We start from the raw sequence: 20,979 nt of genomic DNA, 5'->3' as shown, positions 1-20,979 counted from the left end.
CCACTACCTCCATAGGTGCTTTGGAGTTCAAACTCTGGCTCTGCCACTTATGGTTACATGACTTTGGTCGTAGTCTTGGAGCCTCACTTTGCTCGTCTTTGAAACGAACCATTTCCCTGGTGGCGGATGAACAGTATTTGACATGAGAGGCCCAGCACAGTGCCTGGCGCATGGAAATGTTCCCAAAGCTCTGATGTTGCCCGGGTTCCTCCAGGACCGACACCCTTCACGTTGTAGATGCTACTGGCTGGCACGTCAATTCTAAAAGTTTCCCAGCAGGTGGAAGAAAGCATTCTGAAGTAAGGGTGCCATTTCTTACTTTGCCCAAAGGCATTGTACGGGCAAGCAGCGGTCTTGATGTTGGTGGTTATCGAAGGATGTGCAGAGTGAGGTGGGAGCAGAGAGGAAGATGGGGGTGTCTGAAGAGGCTCCCCGGAGGAAGGCTATCCCAGCTGCGAACAGGGCGGGGAGGGGACTCCAGACAGAGCACTGACATCAGGTTGTGACCGGCCTTGAATGTCATGCTTAGAAGTTCAGATTGTTCGGCATGGGACGCTGAGTAAACGGAATGGCCAGAGATGACCAGCAGGGAAAGCCTGGCTGTCCCCGGAGCAGAGGGGGTCACCATCAGCCCATCCCCCACACAGCAGCACCCGAGAGAGGGACCTCTGTTGGAGATGATGGGAAGTCCCCGAGTTGGCAGGAGAAAGGCCTTTTTTTAAAAAAATTTATTTTTATTGATTTCAGAGAGGAAGGGAGAGGGAGAGATAGAAATATCAATGATGAGAGAGAATCACTGATCAGCTGCCTCCTGCACACCCGCCCCCCCACACACACACACACACTGGGGATCAAGTCTGCAACCCAGGCATGTACCCCCGGCCGGAATCGAACCTGGGACCTTTCAGTCCACAGGCCAACGCTCTATCCACTGAGCCAAACCGGCTAGTGCGTGAAAGGCCTTTAATCCAGTGCAAATGCTGCGGGAGAAGGCACATTAACAAGAGCAGTGACACTAGCTAATGTGTGCTGAGCACTGCTACGTGCGAGGTGCTTTGCTATGTGCTTTATGTGTTTTAATTTACTGGATTCTTACCACTGGTGAGATAAGTGTTATTCTTGTACCTCTTTCACCGAAGGGGAAACTGAGGTACAAAAAAGGTGAAGTGCCCAGGCTTACCCAGCTGGGAGAAGCTGAGCTAGCACAGAAGCAGAGCGCTGGGGCTCCCAAGCCCCAGTTTCCACCACGGGAATACATTGTCTCACCCGCTCACACACACCCAGCAGTCCCTGCGGGCTCATTATTAACGAGCCTTCTTAGATAAGCCCCCTGGGCTTGAGTGGGAGGAAGGAAGGCCGGGCACAGAGAGAGGAAGGTGGCAATCTGCCAACACAGTTGGGCAGCTTCCCAGGAGGCGCTAGTGGAGTGGAAAGGGGACTGGAGAGCAAGAGCACCCGAGGATAGGGGACTGGCCATCCGGAGGGGATGGAGGGGGAAGGGATGCGATGGGGGAGGTGAGCGAGCAGCCCCCCTCTCAGTTTCATAGCCCTGAGATTAGCTCCTGTGAACCAGCAGGATTGCAGGAGACCGAGGACCCCAGCAGCCAGCCGTCTCCTTGCCAAGAGTTCCCGGCACATTCCAGTGGGCAAAGGACAGGCCAGGAAGAGCCTCCTCCACCCCCATCCCAATTTCATGGGATTTTCACAACGCTGGCCGGGCACTGGAGTCAGTCTAACACCCCATTACAAATGGGGGCCTGAGTGCCAGAGAGGGGCTGTGGCTTCCAGAGGTGGCCTAGAGCCAGGCCAGAGACAGGAGTGAGGACACTCCCATAAACTGGAGCCACAGAGGCAAGGTCCTGGGTCCTCTATCCCACCTGTGTCCCCAGCTCTCAGTTTCGGTACTGGCACCCCCATTCAAGCAGATCCTCAAGCCCCAATTCTTGTCTCCCTCACCCTTTCCCCAGCGTCACCATGTCCTGTACATTCCAAATAACTGGCATCTACCACCTCTCTTTCCCCACAACATCTGCCTTAGTCCGAGCCATCAGAGTTTCTCCACTGGTTACATGAGCAGCCTCCTAACTGCCCTACCTGCCTCAGGCTCCCCACAGCACCCCCACCTCCTCTCCGTGTGCAGTGACCCTGCTTGAAGCCACCTGATCCTATCACTCCCTTGTTGAAACACCGCCCTCCTTTACCAAGCCCACAGGGCCCACCCTAGCCTGACCCCCCCAAAAAAATATAACCTTTCAGCTACACCTCCATTGTCCCCCGGCCACACTGGGTTACCCACCATTCTCTCTCTCTTTTTTTTTTAAATATATATTTTATTGATTTTTTTACAGAACGAAAGGGAGAAGGATAGAGAGTTAGAAACATCAATGAGAGAGAAACATAGATCAGCTGCCTCCTGCACACCCCCTACTGGGGATGTGCCTGCAACCAAGGTACATGCCCTTGACCAGAATCGAACCTGGGACCCTTCAGTCCGCAGGCAGGCGCTCTATCCACTGAGCCAAACGGGTCAGGGCCCCACCATTCTCTTGAAAGCTGAATTTTATCAGCCAGTGGTTAAACACAATGAAATCACATGAAAAATTAAATGAAAAGTTATATAAATTAATTATATAAACTGACCCTTAAATCAATTATATCAACAACAAAGGTAATAAACGCTCATAATTCATTACTTTCTAATTAACTTAGTAGATCTTACTATTATTTATATCTTAAGCATATCTCTATCTATTGTATGTATCTGGTGGAAATCTTATGGAATGGTGTGCTACTTATACACATCTCATACAAACAGTGTTCAGTGACCTTACATTGGTAACATGCACTCAGCCATGATGGGAGTAGTTATACTACAGATCATCAAACACTGCAAATCAGAGGTTGACTTACTGTTTTGTTGTTCACCTAGACCAGGGATCAACCAACTATAAGCCAAATCTGGCCCACCACCTGTTTTTTAATAAAGATTTATTGGAACACAGCCACACTCATTCATTTGCTTATTGTCCTGAGGCGTTTTGTACTACAATAGCAGAGTTGAGCAGCTGCAGCGAAGGCTGTATAGCCCCCAAAGCCTAAACTATTTACTATTTGGCCCTTCAGGAGAAAAGGTTGTTACTCATTAACAAAAACAAAAATATCAACCAACACTCACATCAGAATTACGCATGGAGAGGTGGGTGCTAAACACTTCCCAGCATATCACTGCCTGAAGGTGCTGGGCCCAGTCACCCCTCCATTCTGTGCCCACAGTGCTTTTACTCCTCTGCTCCACTGGAGAGTTGCTACCCGTTCTTCAAAACCCAATTCGAATGTCCCTTTTTCATGCTGCCTGTATCAGTTAGCTATGTGCTGTGTGACAAACCACCCCAGAACATAATGGCTTTTTAAAAATGTACATTTTATTGATTTCAGAGAGAGGAACGGAGAGGGGGAGAGAGATGGAAACATCAATGATGAGAGAGAAACATTGATTGGCTGCCTCCTGCACACACACACACACACACACACACACACACACACACACACACTGGGGATCTGGCCCACAACCCAGGCATGTGCCCTGACCGAGAATCAAACCATGACCTCCTGGTTCATAGGTCGGCACTCAACCACTGAGCCACGCCAGCCGGGCCAAAATGGCTTTAAAAACTTATTGTTCCTCACTAGATTAGGGGCCATCTTGGTGGCTCTTCTGATCTGGACTGAGCTTGATGGATCCCACTATGCTGAGCTCAGTCACGGTACGTGATCAGCTGGCAGGGTGGCTGGCTAGTCTAAGACGGCCTCAGCGAGATGACTCAGCTGTGCTCCGTATGGTCTCCCTTCAGCAGATGATCCCGGGCTTGTTCTCATTGGCCAGTGTGGGCCCAAGAGAGTCAGGGGGAAGGGGCAAGTTCTCTCGAGTCTTTCAAGAGACGCTCCATCACTTCTGCCACTTTGATTGGCCAAAGCAAGTCACAAGCCAGTGCAGATCCAAAAGTGGGGGCATAAATGCTGCAAAGTCAGGTTTCCAGGGGCATTATGGGTAAAAGGCGGAGGAGAACTGGGGCTGTTTATATATTCATTCTATCACACGACCTTCTCCTCCTTCCTCAAGCAATGGAGCTGCTCCTGGCTCAGTGTTCAAACAGCACTGCTGGGAAGCAAAACAAGACCGTCAAAAGCACTTTGTTAAGATAAGGAATCAACCAGAGACATTGATTTATTTGCCTTTGTGGAGACGTAGGTGAAGCTCTAACGCTCTTCTAACAAAGAAAACTGGCAATTTTTACGTCTTTTTAAAAAAATATATTTTATTGCCCTGGCTGGTTTGGCTCACTCGATAGAGCGTCGGCCTGGGGACTGAAGGGTCCCAGGTTCGATGCCGGTCAAGGGCATGTACCTTGGTTGCAGGCACATCCCCAGTAGGCGGTGTGCAGGAGGCAGCTGATCGATAATTCTCTCTCATCGATGTTTCTAACTCTCTATCCCTCTCCCTTCCTCTCTGTAAAAATCAATTTTTACAGAGAGGAAGGGAGAGGGATAGAGAGTTAGAAACATCGATCAGCTGCCAAGGTACATGACCTTGACTGACGCTCTATCCACTGAGCCAAACCGGTTAGGGCAATTTTTACATCTTTTAAAGTTACTGTATCAGCCTGGCTGGCGTGGCTCAGTGGTTGTCTACCTATGAACCAGGAGGTCAAGGTTCGATTCCTGGTCAGGGCACATGCAGGCTTGATCCTCATTGTGTGGCACGCAGGAGGAAGCCAGTCATCATTGATGTTTCTATCTCTCTCTCTCCCTCTCCCTTCCTCTCTGAAATCAATAAAATAAATAAATAAATAAATAAATAAATAAATAAATAAATAAATAAATAAAGTTACTGTATTGGCCAGGATTTGATCAGAGAAACAAAGTTATCGGGAGTTGTTGTATACGGTAAAGATGTATTATAGGGGTAAGACCCAACATAATTACGGGAGCTGACTATGTAAGACTGTTGTCTTTGTAGTTGGTGCTGGAGCCCAAAGCAGCAGGCAGACAGTTGGGATGAATGTGGGGTGCGGGAAGCAAGAACACGGTGGCACCTGTGAGGATGAGCGAGCACCTACAGGGTGGACCAGAAGCCACATCCATCTCCTGCTGCATCTGAGCCTCCAACTTTGATGATGCACATGACCTACAGGAGGAGCTGGCAGACCCTCAGGGGGCTACACAGACACCTGGAATAGGAGTGACAGGAACTGGAGGATCTGGTGGAAGCTGGAGGAGCTGCGGACCCAGCTGCTGCCCCACGCCAATAGGGTGAGCTCGCGAGTTAGGGTCCCTGTGAGCGAGCTGCAACGGCCTCTGCAGGCCCTGCGCCCACCTTCCCGGCGGAAAAGGATACAACTCCTGCTTCACTTCTACTCGCCAAATCTTGCACAAAATGTCACCTGTGGCCCTCGCTAAGTCAGGACTGCAGGGAAGAGAATTCTGGGAAACATAGTTTCAGTTTAGCTAAAATGACACTGTGCAAATCCCCTGCAGCTTCCCATGTCAACTTGAATACTATGCCCGTGGAGACCAATTTGCATCAAAGACTTTTAGGGATTAAAGTCCACATTCCTGAGGCCCTCGGATCTGTGCTGTGGTTATTTCCCCATCCCAGAATTTGTTGTGAGAATAGTACCCAGTAGGCGGCAGAATCTTCCCCACGTGGAAATCCCGGGGACTGTCCTCCCACTCCTGCCAAGTTACAAACCGAAAGCAATACCACGACCCTGCAGAAATTATAACTCACCTTCTTGCAGGCGAAAAAGGGAACTTAATGATGCGGGGATGCCAATCACAACCACAATTCTAGGTTTGGTATCTTCGCCAGAGAAAATCAGTATAAACCCCAGCAACTGGTGTGTGGCTATTGAACTCATGTTTTCTCTTACGTTCCCATGAGTGTGGGAAATTCCTCTCAGTTTGCATTTACAAAGCAGGGAAAACAGCGTGCCTTTACTGTCTTGCCCCCGGGTTTTGTCATTCTTCTGCAAACCGCAAGGTCCAGAGTCCTGACAGTCTTAACAACACAGAGAACACGATGCTGATGCATTCGATTGATGCCATTACGCTAACTGAGCTCTGTGAGCAGGAAACAGCAGCATCTTAGGTGCCTTAGACAGACGTGTGCCAGCGTCAGAGATGAACCCTATGGAAGTTCAAGGGCCTGCCATATCAGGAAAGTTTCTAGGGGACCAGATTCTTGGGAATGCCAGATATCTTCTTTTTAAAAAAAATTGTTATTGATTTCAGAGAGGACAGGAGAGGGAAAGAGAGAGATGGAAACATCAATGATGAGAGAGGATCATTGATCAGCTGCCTCCTGCACACCCCACATGGGGGATCAAACCCGCAACCCGGGCACATGCCCTGACTGGGAATTGAACTGTGACCTCCTGGTTCATGGGTCGATGCTCAACCACTGAGCCACGCCAGCTGGGCTGTCCGATATCTTCTAATGTGAGAGACAAGATGCTGTCCCCTATGCCATGCACCATAAATAGGAGCAACGTGTGGTATGTCTTTTGGGTTTGGGAGCCAACATATATCACCTTTAGACAAGGGGCTTTGGCTCAGTTACTGGAACCTATAAATCTGACAGTGTTAGCTCTGGGTCTAAAAAATGGCTCTTCCAAAGTCCAAGCTGTGATACAAGCTGCCCTACACTTGGGCATTATGCCTGGTAGATCCACGTGCCTGACTTAGGTGTCAGCCAAAGATGCCATGTGGTGCCTCTGGCAAGTCCCGAGAGGAGTATCATAGCTGTGACCCTTGGAGTTGTGGCCTTGCTAGCCTCTGCCAACGCTTCTTCTACACTCTGAAAAGCAGCTGCTGGCTTGTTACGTAAGCTTGATAAAGACTGAATGCCACATTTATGGACACCCAGTGATTATCGGACCCAAATGTTCTTCATGAACTGAGTGTTCTCTGAGCCACGGAATTATGAACTTGGATTTGCACAGCTGCATCTCACTGGAAACTGGAGGGGCATATGCGATGCTGGGCCCAAGCACATCCAGAAGGCACAATGAACCGCCAAAGCAGGTGCTGGGAGTGCCCACGGTATTTGTTTCTATGGCTTCACCTCCTCCCCCTTAGTTTACGCTCAATAGCTTCACGGGGAAGAGGAAGGAGGACAGGTCTGATTTATGGAAGGCTTTGCACAGTAAGCCAGTGCCAGCAAGAGCGGACAGCTTCTGTGGACAGCCTATTTCGAGGGATTCCTGTAAGATGACGGTGAAGGAAAGAAAAATCCTCCCAGTGGGCAGAACGTCAGGCAGTACACGTGTGACCCACGTGATGCGGAAGGAAAGGAGGCCTGTGGTGCAGGCTGATAGGAACGCATGAGCAATAGCTAATGGGCTGGCCATTTGCAGAGACTTGGAAAGAACACAGCGTGGAGCTTGATGGCATGACAGTCTAGGAGAGAGGGCTGTGGCTTCTGAAAATACAGCACGGGAGGATATTCATGTCCCATGGAAATGCCCATCAGGAAGCAATCAGCGGGGAGTCCTCACTAGATGAAATGGCCCATCCTATAGATTCGATCAGCCTCTTTCCCCAAGAAAACTGGCGCTTTCTCTGTGGACCTGTGGGAAGGGCAAACCCACAAGGTGTCTGTATGTGATGGGAGGTTTCTTTGCTCTCTGTCCAGCTTTGCCATTGACCCGACGGCTCACATTGGACCATTCCCTTCCCTTTTCCTGACCTCGGTTTCCTAATTTTACAATGAAGGGTTTAGACACAATGATCTTTGGTTCTGAACTACTATATAGCCCCGTAGGAGGCATTTGAGAATGAGGCCTGGGAGGGGGGCTGCTGGTGACATCATAGAGGGGAGAATTCTGTGGGAAGAGTCAGGCTTTCCCGGAAACCCCATTGCCACAGGCTAGGTGAGCAGGACAATCCAGGTAGGATCCTGCTGGGCCTATGTCTTGAGCTCTTCCTGTCCAAGGGTTCCCAGCATAGTCGCTGATCAACCTTCGATGGCAGGAAAGGCTCCAAATGAGACAGACACCAGTACCCTGGAGGTGCCCTCTCGCTCCAGCTCACCAGCCCCACACCACAGACCAGGTCACAGAAGAGCCCACCGCCATCACAAGTCCCATCACCATGGCGTGGCCCATCATCATGGCGAATCTCACCACCATGGCGAGTTCCAAGGCTCCCCTGACAATGCCTTCTCCCGCCACTCCCCCGACCCCTCCACATCCTTTGACCCAGCTGCGTCTCATAGCACCGTCCCCTCCCACCACACCTATGATAAGGCACCCCTTCATGATGAGCACCACCACGGCAGCAGGAGACATCATGGTAGGCCCCACCACTTTAGTGACTCCTACCCCCAGAAGGGGCTCCACCACCCCGGTGAGTTTCGCCATCATGGCGGGTTCCATCACGAAGGCGAGCCCTCCCACTCTAAAGAGTACTACCAAGACAGTGAGTACTCTGAGCGAGGTGGGCCCCATCCCTCTGATGCTTACGACCACAGCAAGCACCATCATCATCTATCCCACCACCACCGAAGGTCTCTTCATCCTGGAGAGAGCTCTTCCCACTATGGCCTATCTCACTACCCCAGTGAGCTCCACCACGGCCGCCACAGTGAGCACCACCACGGCCACCGTCGCCATCGTGGTGAGCACCACCACAGGGAGCACCACCATGGGGAGTATCCTCGTGTCAGCTCCAGAGACTTGTACGCAGCCCACAGCATGGCCAGAGCCAGCTCAGTCTTTCAACCCAGCACGGCACACAAGCAGAGCATGGCCATTAGCTTGATGCGTTCCCGCAGTACCGTTCACTCACATGCCTCCAAGAGCTCCAGCAAAGTCCATCCTCTGGAATACTTCTCTAAAACCTCAGAGAGCTGGCCTGAAGATGAGCAAGATCCGAACAAAAGTGAGTCTTTGCCCACCCCACCCCCACCACCCCCGTTCCAACTCCCACCGCCTGGCCTAGGTGGCAGATCTAACTCAGGCCCTGCACCAACCTTGCACAGATCATGAGGCTTGACTCTCACCTGCAGGTACTTTCCATCGGCTATTCACTCAACTGCCTGCTCATCACCCGATCTTTTCTTGGTAGAATTAGGCACCTCTTCAGGTCGTCGGTGGTTTGTTCACTCAGTCTCTGCTTTCTTCATTCGCAGGTTCACTTGTCCGACATTTCCTCTTATCTCCTGTGGGTACCCGGACTAGTTGGGCCCTGGCAGCACAGGGAAGACCAGCCCTCAAGGGGCTCCAAGGCTGGGGGTGGTCACAACCAACCAACCCACCCAGACCGTCCAGTGATGGAGCCCTATCCTTCCTGTCAGAACATTTGTGGATTCTATCGGTCCATATTTCCCACACTAAGCCAGGAGCTTCTGGGGAGCAGTGCCTGAATGAGAGCCATTTGAGGGCTGTTAATGCACAACCCCTCAAACTTGGCCCCTAGTAGCTCAGTAAACATGGCAACCGCCCCACAAACAAGCAGAGTGGGGTGAATGTCTAGTGGAGAGGCTAGGGAAAGTAGCCCAGAGAAGAAGTTTCAGCAGAATCTTAAAGGGAGAGGGAGAATTTACCAAGAGGATGGGGTGGCATGGAGGACCGGGTTTTCCACACGTAAGTTGCCCTGTGAGTAAAGAAAGGCATGGAGGTGTGGGAACATGAGCCCTCAAAGCGTGTTCAAGCAGACCCCAAATCCCACACAGGCTGGCCTCGACCATGGAAGGAGTTGGGCCTGTGGCCCAGTATCAATACATAGAGGCCCCTTCGTGAGTGGATGGCAGGCAAGCAGGCAGGCATGAAGATGAATCCCAACCCAGCTGACAGGCGGCCTGGGATCCCAAAGGCCCTCCTCATAGACCTGACTTTCTGCCCCCCTTACAGCCAGCAAAACCTCGCGGATCCACAAGAAGGCACACGGTGGGAACTTCTGCAGTAAGTTGTGCGGAAATTGTTGCCCCCTCTTTCACGGCCTCCAGAAGATGCTCAGTGTCCTGACCCAGTCCCTGATCTTTGACGCCTTCATCTTCATCGTTGTCTGCCTCAACATCATCATGCTTGTGGCCCAGACCTTCGCTAACGTTGAGATCCGGGGCGGTAAGAGCCGGGGAGCCCTGTTCATGTGGAGAAGGCTATTGACGATGTTTCAGACCTCCTGTCGGCCTGGCCCCGGGCCCACTGGTTTTATATAAATCAGCTTGTTTGATCCTCACCCCTGGGAAGTAGACGACTTTGCCCAGTATTAGTAAAGAGGCTCAGAGAGAGAGCTGTGGTCAGCTAGGCAGCCGGGGACAGAAAGGCCAGTTAAAACCAGAGGATGTGCTGTTTGTGACCACGGCCACTAGAGGGCGTATTTGCTCTAAATATGCTTTGCTGGGAAGCATGGTGGGAACCCAGGTGGGCTAGAAGGGCCAGAGATCCTGAGGAGACCCTGGAGGGGTGAGAGTGGAAAACCTGAGAAGGCAGCCCTTAAAACCCTGGGGATCGGGGTGAAGGAAAGGACATAAACTAAAGAGAGAAGTAGAACGGCTGATGTTTCTTGCATGGTCACTGGTTTGGGCTTCATTTTAAGCATTTTACTGTGTTAAATGCCTTTCATGCTCATGAAAAATATCAGGCAGGCTGTCATTATCACCATTTCACAGACAGGAAAACTGAGGCACAGAGCAGTTAACACACACACAGCTATTGGGCAGAGCCAGGCTCTCCCTCAATGGCTGTGTGTAAGGTTCCCGTGGGGAGGAGGAGAGGGGCCGGGGCTGCTGGAGATGGCCCTGAGCAAGCCCCTGGTGTCCCCGCAGAGTGGTACTTCATGGTCTTCGACTGCATCTTCCTCTCCATCTACGTGGTGGAAGCTTTGCTCAAGATCATTACTATGGGCCTCGACTATTTTTATGATTCCTGGAACATTCTGGGTGTGTAGAGATGGGGTGTGTGTGTGTGTATGTGTGTGTGTGTGAGAACTGCCTAGGAGAGGCTGAGGACAAAAGGGACGGGCGGGGTGTCGGCGTGGGAGGGCTGTGGGTCTGGGCCGGGGACCTGGGCCGGAGCCTGGTACGCTCAGGCGCCTGTGCCCTCAGACTTCTTCATCATGGCCATGGCTGCGCTGGAGTTCACGCTCGTGCAGTTCAACTCCCGCTCCTTGAAGCGCACCGTCTACAACCCAAACTTCTTCCGGATCTTCAAGGTCTTCAAGAGCCTGCGGGCCCTGAGGGCCGTTCGGGTCCTGCGGAGGCTCAGGTCAGCGGGGCCACAGCTGCCCTCCCTGGAAGAGGGGACAGAGGCCTGGACTCCCGGGGCGTGTGCTGTGACCTGTTGCAGGGATGGGGGCGGGGGGGTTGCAGACTCCAGCCCGCTTCTGGTCAGCCTCCTGCGGGTTCATTCTCTTCATTTTCCAGAGAGGGGCTGGGGCTCTTCCGAGTCACTAGCGAGTCAGGGACTCCTGTGTTCAGCGTCAGCTCTGGCTCCTGGGCACAGATCCCCACCACCCCGGACTCAGCCTCCCTTTCAACCTCTGCCCCAGCTTCCTGACCAGCGTCCAGGAAGTGACCGGGACCCTGGTGCGGTCCATGCCATCCATCACGGCCATCCTCGTCCTCATGTTTACCTGCCTCTGTATCCTGTGCTGTGGGGCTGGGGTGGAAGATGGGGGCGGGAACCGGGGGCAGGGGGACGGGGTAAGGCAGGCCCTGCGAGCCTGGTTTGGCCCTGAACCACCAGTCCTCTTCTCGGTCGTGCTCCGGGGACTGTTCCGCCAATCTGACCCCAACCGTTTCCAGAACATCTTCACCACCATCTTCACCCTCTTCACCTTGCTGACTCTGGACGACTGGTCCCAAATCTACGTGGACAGCCGGGCCAACGGTGGGGCGGGCCCCAGGCTGGGTGGTGGGCAGGAGGCTGGGTGGTGGGCAGACCCTGAGGGCATTGCATGCTTGCTGGCAGCGGAGCTGTTGAGGGCCGGCAAGAAAGTCACAGCTCCAATCCCCCCTCTCTCCCAGGCGCCTGGTACATCATCCCCATTCTCATGATTTACATCGTCATCCAGTACTTCATCTTCCTCAAGTGAGGGTGCTGCCCCTGCTCCGCTCCCGGCTTCACTCCCCTCCCCCGTCTCACCCGGGGGAACCCCTCCCCCGTCTCACCCGGGGGAACCCCTCCCCAGCCCTCTCACCCAGAGAAGGGTGCTGCCTCCCCTCCAGCCTCCTCCTCGAGAGTACCCCACTGTCCCCCCTCCAGCCTGGTGATTGCTGTCCTGGTGGATAACTTCCAGATGGCCCTGCTCCGGGGCCTGGAGAAAGTGAAGCAGGAGGTATGGAGCGGGTGGCACCGGTGGACCCGACAGAGAAACACAAGGAGGAGGCCCGGAGGGCGGAGGGCGGAGGGCCCGCAGGCGTGGGGCTGACAGCACCGAGCCTCTTCTTCCCAGAGGGCCGCCCAGATCCAGGAGAAGCTGCTGGCCGAATCGCTGACGATGCTCAGCGAGGAAGGTACCGGCCCTCCCCTCCCACAGTCAGACCCGGATGCCAGGCTGGGCCTAGAGTTTTAGAATCTGAGACTCAGGAGAACTTCCAAAGCTTAGAACTTTGGTCGAAAGAGCACTAAGACCATCCTCCAAAGCCAATTACATTGAGAGTCAATTCTTGAAAGACCCGTTGGTGAAATGACTAATTAGCCAAATGATGATTTACCGAACACGCGTTTCTGTTAATAAGTTTATAGCCGTGGTTTGTTTTTGTTGTTTTTTTTTAAATATATTTTATTGATTTTTTACAGAGAGGAAGGAAGAGGGATAGAGAGCTAGAAACATCGATGAGAGAGAAACATCGATCAGCTGCCTCCTGCACCCCCCTACTGGGGATGTGCCCGCAACCAAGGTACATGCCCCTGACCGGAATGGAACCTGGGACCTTTCAGTCCACAGGCCGACGCTCTATCCACTGAGCCACACCGGTCAGGGCTATCGCCGTGGTTTTACATGCAGTGGTTTCAGCTCTCTGAGGGTTTTGTCAAGGTCAGACACACACTTGTCCAGAGTCACTTTGTGTAGCAATTTTGTTTAGAATCTGAGCTCCAGAACCCTACTCTTAAGATCATTAACACCAGAGGAATCAGGGTCCTCAGGGGTCACCTGCCCACTCCATCAGGGACAGACACTCAATGAAAGAGATTAAGCAAAAAGAAAAATTAATTGGTTCAAATTATTTAGCAAACCGAGAGTGCAGGGGCTTTCAGGAATGGCTGGATCCAGGACTTGAATGGCGGTCAGGATTCGGTCTCCTTCCATCGCTCTGCTCTTCAGCCTGCTGCATGGTTTTGTGCTTAGAGCGGCTCCTACTTTGTAGTGGGAAAATGGCCACGCACAACTCCAATCTCAAACCCTCAGCTTAGCCATCTCTAGCTTCACTTCCCAGTAGAGCCCTCTTCTCCGGAAGTCCCAACAAAGTCCAGAAATGATTCTCTTTTGCTCCAGTGGATCACCTGCCTATTTCTGAACCGATCACTGTAGCCAGAAGGACAGGCTGTTCTGATTGGTCAGGCCTGAGTCCAACCAACAAAATGGCTACACTCTCCACACCTGGAGAAGTGATTTCTTTGAGGGCGTCCCGGGCAAAAACATGTTAGCCCTGTTTGAAAACCTCCGTGACACGTGGGGTTCCCTCCGCCCCCTCTCCATCAGGCGTCCCCCTGACCTCCCCTCTTTCTCTACATCAGAGCCTAAAGAGGTGATGAGTGAACACACTAAACAGAAGCTCCTCATCGAGAAAAAATTTGGGACCATGACTACGAAGTAAGGAGACCCGAAGGGAGGGAGGCCTTGGGTCTAAGGGGAGGGCTGTGGAGCCTGACCAGTGGGCCGGCAGGGAAGGTAGGCGGCCCGCCTCTGTGAGGCCCTGGGAGGTCTCCAGGAACACAGATAGGACACAGACCAGCACCTGGGCACGAGGGCCCTCCCTTTAAAGCGCTGTGCAGGGCCATGGAGGGTGGGTGGCCTTCAGCCAAGTGGGGGGATGAGAGGGTGGGTCAGGGAACAGGCTGCTGGGCAGCACCCCATTTCTGCTGACTGGAGTGGTGAGCTGGGACAGGACAGCTGGGGGCTCGGGCTGTGCTTGAGGCCGGGAGACGTTGGCCCAGACTCCTGCTGCCTGGCTCTCAGGCCTGGCTCCCGGAGAGCCTTTTCTCTGAAAACTGGGCCTCCCCCCACCTCATCCAGACGGGCTCCAAAGAGTGCCTGACTCCGGGCACCTGACTCCGGGCACCCTCCAGGCTCTCCTCAGCCACCAACAGAGCCCAAGTCCCAAAGGCCTTCCGTGATCAAGCCTTTGCCAGCCTTGCTCGCGGAGTCATTGCAGCCACTACCACCCCCTCACATCCTTGCTTCACCCACAGTTTCCCAAGCAGAGCACATGCTTCTCCACCTCTGGGCCTTTGCCCACATTGTTCTCTCTCCCTGGAATGCTCTCCGGCTGCCAATGCCAGGCTCAGGTGACCGAGAGTTGGGAGAGCTGAGTTCCAATCCTGCGCACTTCACCTCCTGGCCCTCCGGGCCACCCTCCGGGCCACCCACTGGGCTCAGGCTCCGGCTCCGTGGCCATAAGCCCAGTCTGGGCCCTCGGTGCCTCCGCCATACTTCCCTTGGGGGGCTCATGGCCTCCACATTCTTCCCCACCAGCCCACCTCCACCGAGCGTCCTCTGTGTTGTTTTTTGTTTGTTTAAATCATCTCCCTTTTTTACTTAGAGCAGTGTTGGCTTTTCTTTCTTCTGATTTTGAAGCCCTACAAGGGCTCTGCCTCCCTGAGGATAAGGCCTGGGCACCTGGCTTTGCCTTTCCTGGCTGTCTCCACCTCCAGTCCATCCAGTCCCTGAGCCTCCTTCCCTGCGGCCCGCCCCGCCCCCCAGTCTACGCTGGGCTCCTCTGGAAAAGGGAACCGGGCCCTGGCTGAGCCTGGCAAACCATCACGTCTTTCAGACTCGGCTCAGTGGCACCCCCTCTGTGAGCCCTTCCTGCCCCCCCCGCCCCCCCCCCCCCCGCCGGCGCCCTGGGTCACCGTTACATAGTGCACACTCACTGGCTTGCTTTCCTGGCTCCGCCACAGACTGCGCTTCCTGGAGGCAGGGGCTGTTCCTTGTTCGGGTCCGTGTTCTCGGAGCACCTTGCAGTGTAATTGATTTCCGCGTTGTCTGGCGGGGATTTGAAAGCCAGGCGGGTGCTGAAGGCGTTATGCATGGGCAGGAGGCTGGGTGAATGGGTGGGGGTTTAGGTGGACGACTGACGGCACAGCATGGCGAAGGGGAGGTGGGGTTCAGGGAAGAGCAGGTGGATGGAGGGATAGGTCAGTGAGTGAAAGGGTGGGGTGATCGGATGGCAAGTGGATGGCTAGGCAGGTGGGAGGAGGGGAGGGGTGGAGGGATGGAAGGTCGGAAGGGTACACAAGTAACACCCTCTGTGGCACAGGCAGACTGGGGTGGGGGGCAAGGCCACACTCAGAAAAGTTGTGGCCATGCTGGAAATGGAGGTGTAGAGTGCTGTGTGTGTGTGTGTGGGGGGGGGGGGGGGGGGCAAGCAAGAAGAGCCATCTGGGAGGCTCTGGGGGCCAGAAGGCCCAGCCAGGCAGGTTGGCCAGGACTCACCTCTGCCCACCTCCCCCCCCCCCCCCCCCTAGGCAACAGGAGCTCCTGTTCCATTTCCTGCAACTCTCCACGGGGGTGGAGCATTATCAGCAGAAGTTCCGTTCCCAGGCATCCGTCATTGATGAGATCGTGGACACTGCGTTTGAGGTGAATCAGGCAGGACCGACCAGAAGGGAGGGGACCAGAAGGGAGGGGCCAGGGGTGAGGTGACGCTGGAAGGCCTGGGGGTGGCGGGAGGCGGGGACTGTGCCCAGAAGTAGCCCTGAGTAACAGTCCCATGGGCGTTAGAAAAGGCAGAGGCTGGCAGCTCAGCCACCCCCCGATCCCACCCCGCAGGCTGGCGAAGAGGACTTCAGGAAGTGATCCCGGGACAGGGACAGCAGACACAGACTTCGGCCTCCGGCGAGCTGCCCCCTGGGGTGGGCTGGACAAGTCCCAGACCTGCTGGAATGATTGTCGAGGCCTGCAGAGCTGGGCCCCAACAGAGTTTTAAAACCCCAGCAGGCTCTGTGTCCTCGTCGTCACGAGGCGGGAGAGCTGTGTGTACGCACGTGAGCGTGCACACCCAAGTGTGTGCGTGAGTGCTGCATGTGAAAGGTGCTGCTCGTGGTCTCCTCCGGCCGCACCAGGGCCTGGCCTCCTGGCTCGGCCCGGCAGTGGGTTAGCGGCAGCCAGAGGGGTGACCTAGAAAGCGGGCCAGGCTCGGTGCTGGAGGGAGAGCGGGCCCCCTGCTCCCGGGAGGAAGGCCTTTCTGGCCCAGGAGTCAGGAGAGAAGAACAAGCTGGAAGAGCCCTCCGTTGTCAGGGCAGGGGGGCCCAAGAGGCCCCAGAAACAAGGGCTCAGAGTCAGGAATTCAGGCCTACCAGCGCCTTGAGCATCCATCGGGAGGCTATCATGAGCCCAGGGGTCCCCACCTGAGTGGGCCCCGCCGGGTGCTGGAGACCTAGCACTGAGTCGAGCACAAGCCCCCTGGCCCTGGGGGCTCCCATCCAGAGGAGGGCTCTTCCACTGCCTACAGCACCCCCCTCCTCTAGGACAGTGACGCCACCAAGCGGCACAGCTGGGGGGTCAGGCGTGGGACTCCAGAGTTTGGCTGAGGGCGACAGACAGTTCTGTCAACCGGACAGTTCTGTGCTTCTAAGCCGGACGTGAGAGTGGCGAAGCCTCCAGGCCTCTGGACAGAAGCAGCATCCCCCCTCCCGGCCTGGCCCAGGGCGCCGGCTGGCTCCGGCCCGGGACGAGGCTGTGCAGAGGAAATGCCGTCTGGGATTTGCGCACAGATTCCAGGGACGGAGAGGCCACCTGGCAGATACCTCCAGGCCTCGCCTCACTCCACCGCCTCACACATTCATTCAACAAGCATTTCCGGCCACCTGCCCTGGGCCAGCCCCTGCTGGAAGCTCCTGCTTGGTGACAGGTGGGAGCCCGTCCGAGCAGCAGCCCCGCCACATGCCCCCGGGCTGTCTGAGCTGCCGCATCGGACAAGCTGGAGCAGAAGCAGGGCGCAGTTTCTCCGCACCCCTCACTCCCGTCAAACCCAGCCCCCGGCTCCTCAGCCTCCCATGTGGAAGGCACATTTACGCATCACCTCCTCGTCCCCACCTCTGGGACAGGCAGGGCCCGGGAGCTGGGACAGTTCCTCACAGGTCCCAGCATTGGGCAGGGGACCAGGCGGGCACAGCAGGTGTGAGCCCTGGCCTGGGGGCGCTCCGCAGCCACTGCATGCTGGCTGCCTGGGCCTGCCGGTGCCCACACCTGGGGCTCCCAAGGGCTCCAGCCACGGCCCGTCCTGTCCCGGGTGTGGGTGTTGGACAGCTCTGGGTGGGAGCATGTGGTCTCTGAGGCTGTGTGTGGGTCCGTGTTTACACCTCCCGGTTGTTTCCTGGGCTGCCAGGTGGTTTGAGGTTTTCTGGGTATGTGTGTGGTGTCCAGGGACACCCGAGGGTGTGTTTTGGGTTTCCCTGTCGGTGTGCTAAGGAGTCCTGGTGTGTGTGTGTGTGTGTGTGTGTGTGTGTGTGTGTGTGTGGCAAGTATGCATTGTAGCTGCAAATTCAGGTGTGCATGAAATATTGCAACTGTTTCTTTAAACCGGATCCGCCCCTCATCCCTCCTGGAGGCAGATTTCACCTCAGCCCCTTGGAGGTCCTTGGCCAGCCCCTTCCCGGAATCCTGCTCAGGGCAAAGCACAACGTGTACTTGAGAGTCACTGTCCCAGCCCTCCTGGTCTCTCGGCCTGCAGGGGCTCAGCCGTCTCTGGGCCACATGTGGGCAGAGAATCTCACAGACTGGGAGCTCAGAGTCCTGGGGCCCTGCTGGCTTCCCCCACCCATGCCACCCTGAGGTGCCCAGGGGGCTGAGAGGGAGGAGTGCTCCCTTTCCTCTCAGGGGCACCATCCCCTCCTGTGACTTTGTCTCCCATGCCTTGGCTCAGAGAATACTGAGAATCTGGAGTTTTGTTCCTGTATATCTGTGATACTGGGGTGTTTGGAGGACTCCAGATTTGGAGCTAACCCTGTACCCCTCGGCACTGTGTGGGCTGGGACAGCAGCTCAGCTGGGAGCGGGGGCTGCCAGGAGTGGGAGCAGAAGACTGGAGAGAGGGAGGAGTGAAGCACTCAGAAGAGACGGATGCGAGAAGCAGTGTGAGCAGTTTATTGCAGCAGATACGGCCCGTGGGCCTGAAGCGCCCTCCACCGACGGACCCCCTCCCGTGGCCGCGGGGCCCCTACACGGGCACGCAGTGGTGCTTGAGGAGGCTGGAGGAGTTCTCCCAGGGAACCACTAGGATCTCAAAGTCGCAGCGCAGCTTCTGCAGACAGAGGGGTGGGGGGGAGGGAGGGTGAGCCTGGCCCAGGCCTGCCTCCTCCCCTCAGTCAGTGCTGGCCCACAACGAGGGGCAGTCACTGGCCCAGGAGTCAACAAAACTAGATCCCAGATCTTTCTAGTCAACTCTCACTCCAGGGGGAACCCCCTTCTCCTCTGCACTCCACCCTGACCTGGCGCTGAGTCATCCAGAAGGCAGGGACGGGCTCAGCCCGACATCAGTCTGGCCAGCCAGACCAGTTCAAGCTGGACAACCTGAGGGCCCGGGTGCTGGTGGGCAGGGCCGAGGGCAGGGCTCTTACCTCCTCCTGTGCCCCTGCGGACAGGGGGCAGGTGGTGAGGTCCATGCGGTCTCCAGTCACCCCACTCTTGCGGCAGGCTGTGCTCCCCATCTCCACGGTCAGGTAGTACTTAACGCCAGCCACCAGCTGGGACGGAGGGCAGGGGCAGGTCAGGGGTGCTGGGACACTACCTCTCGCCTCTCTCCACCGCCCGCCCCCCATCTCCCATTCCCTTCCCCTGGGCACCTGCACACTGGCCTGGGGGTTCAGACCTGGGGCAGGAGCATCCCGGTGGGGGTCCCCGGGGGAGAGGCAGAGGCCAGGGCCAGGCAGGAGGCTGCCCAAGCGCACACACCGTCCTGAAGCCCACCGCCTCATCTCCCCACCTCCCTTCCCAATGAGCTGGGCAGGAAAGGGACTGGTGTGAAGCTAGTGAGGCAGCTGTGCAAGGTCAGGGTTAGATTCTACTTGAAATTTAGATATTTTGTTCATTGTGAAATTTTGGCATTAATTCAATTTTAAAAAATATATTGTTGAAATATCCTGATTACTCTTGCGACTCCTCCTTAATCTGGCGCCCGGCTGCACGCCTCACTCGCTCGGTCCCGCCAGCCCAGACGCACCTGACTCTGCGCCCTGAGGATGCGCGTGTCTCGGAAGTAGTAGAGGCTGTTGCTGCCCATGTTGTAGCTGGCCACGGCCGCCTGCGCCGCCTTCTGCACCTGCGGGTCATTGGGCTTCAGGTCCGTCAGTCCTCCCACCAAGCGCTCCCCGGGCCGGGCCCGGGCATCGCGGGGCAGCACCAGGAGACAGAACGCGAGCAGGGCCAGGCCCAGCGCCAGCGAGAGCTTGAGATGCGCCATGGCCGTCAATGCCCGACCCGGGCGCCTCACCTCGCTTTTACCGGCTCCGGTTCTCCGAGGCTCCGCCCGCCACACCTGGCCCCACCCCTTTGGGGACTGGGAGGGATCCCTGGGGCTGGGTACTCTGGCCCGGCCCCCTGCCCAGCCCCAGCACACCTGCGTACCCCACGCTTGCCCTGCCCTCCAGGGCACACCCAGTCCTGTGGGGGAAAGGACAGTGGCCGTCCCCCGCAAGGGCCACCATCGGGCCAGTTCCCAGGAGGCCCATCCAGTGTGACACACCAACAACAGCTCTGCGCAAGCTCTTCCTGTCACCGCTTACTGACTGTGACCTTGGAGAGCTTACTTACCCCTCACTGCGTGGGCTTCCTCCGCGGTAAATGGGGCGCTGTGAGGGTCCCATAGGTAAAGTGCTTAGAGGCCTGTACTGGGGTACTAAGCAGCAGGCAAGTAGGGGCATTGCTGGGCTGAGCGGGGTGCTGTGTAACCCTCACGACCAGCATGAAGTGGGCATCTACACGTCCACCTGACAGGAGGAAACAGGACACAGGAGACAACCGATTTGCCCAAGGACCCAGCTGGTAGATAATAAATGGCGATGCTGGCTTGTGAGCCCAAGCAGGCTGTCAAATCTTTGCTCTTAAACCAAACGGAGACGGAAGGATGAGAGCTGGCCAGGAGGGGGTGTCATACCAGCTCTGCAGTGACTGACTGGGTGACTTTTGACAAGTCCCTGGAGCTCTGAGAGCCCGTGTCCTCATCTTAAGAAAGGGACAATTATCTTCTCAGGCTGTTCTATTAATGGCCCGAGACTGGGTCACCCATAGGCAAGCGGGGCGTGTGCTGGAGGTACCAGCAGGACAGGGCACTGTAACTCTTGGGAGGGATAATGTGATAATACATAAAAAACACTGAAGTAGCCGCGGGAGAAGTCTGGATTTTGTTGAGATTCTCCCTCTGTATTGTAGCAATCAGCAGTCTGTACATTGCTGGGGGGAAGCAGGCCTTTTGCCCTTAGGACACTAAGATCTGGTCAGTGCTTAGGGTCAAGGATCTTAATTGGGTCTTGGAAGAGATAGTATGTGACAAACAGTTGGTGCTTAATAAGTGGTAATTATTAGAGTTGACCCTTTTTAAAAATATATATATTTTATTGATTTTTTACAGAGAGGAAGAGAGAGGGATAGAGAGTTAGAAACATCGATCAGCTGCCTCCTGCACACACCCTACTGGGGATGTGCCCACAACCAAGGTACATGCCCTTGACCGGAATCGAATCTGGGACCCTCCAGTCCGCAGGCCGACGCTCTATCCACTGAGCCACACCGGTTTCGGCTAGAGTTGACCCTTGAA

General features: G+C 55.5%; 2 protein-coding genes across 2 annotated transcripts; one reads left to right on the top strand and one right to left on the bottom strand.

Moving 5' to 3' along the window:
- Positions 1 to 8,024: 8,024 nt before the first annotated feature.
- CATSPER1 (cation channel sperm associated 1) lies at positions 8,025 to 16,023 on the top strand (the record flags this gene model as incomplete). Its single annotated transcript, XM_079787999.1, has 12 exons — positions 8,025 to 8,940; positions 9,912 to 10,124; positions 10,829 to 10,942; positions 11,108 to 11,267; positions 11,551 to 11,642; positions 11,748 to 11,891; positions 12,029 to 12,092; positions 12,267 to 12,339; positions 12,457 to 12,517; positions 13,743 to 13,818; positions 15,693 to 15,807; positions 15,997 to 16,023. 12 exons carry the CDS (start codon positions 8,025 to 8,027, stop codon positions 16,021 to 16,023), a joined length of 2,055 nt encoding a protein of 684 aa, XP_079644125.1.
- Positions 16,024 to 18,294: 2,271 nt separating this feature from the next.
- Positions 18,295 to 19,680, bottom strand: CST6 (cystatin E/M). The gene is made up of 3 exons (XM_079789355.1): positions 19,387 to 19,680; positions 18,785 to 18,910; positions 18,295 to 18,468 (listed from the first exon to the last, which is right to left on the bottom strand). The coding sequence occupies exons 1-3, from the start codon at positions 19,624 to 19,626 to the stop codon at positions 18,385 to 18,387; spliced, it is 450 nt and encodes a 149-aa protein (XP_079645481.1). The 5' UTR covers positions 19,627 to 19,680; the 3' UTR covers positions 18,295 to 18,384.
- Positions 19,681 to 20,979: the final 1,299 nt, after the last annotated feature.

This window comes from Cnephaeus nilssonii, assembly GCF_951640355.1.
Source record: "Cnephaeus nilssonii genome assembly, chromosome: 13".
Taxonomy (NCBI): Eukaryota; Metazoa; Chordata; class Mammalia; order Chiroptera; family Vespertilionidae; genus Cnephaeus; species Cnephaeus nilssonii.
Note: the sequence above shows the minus strand (reverse complement) of the source record. Positions and strands in the feature narration are given on the sequence as shown.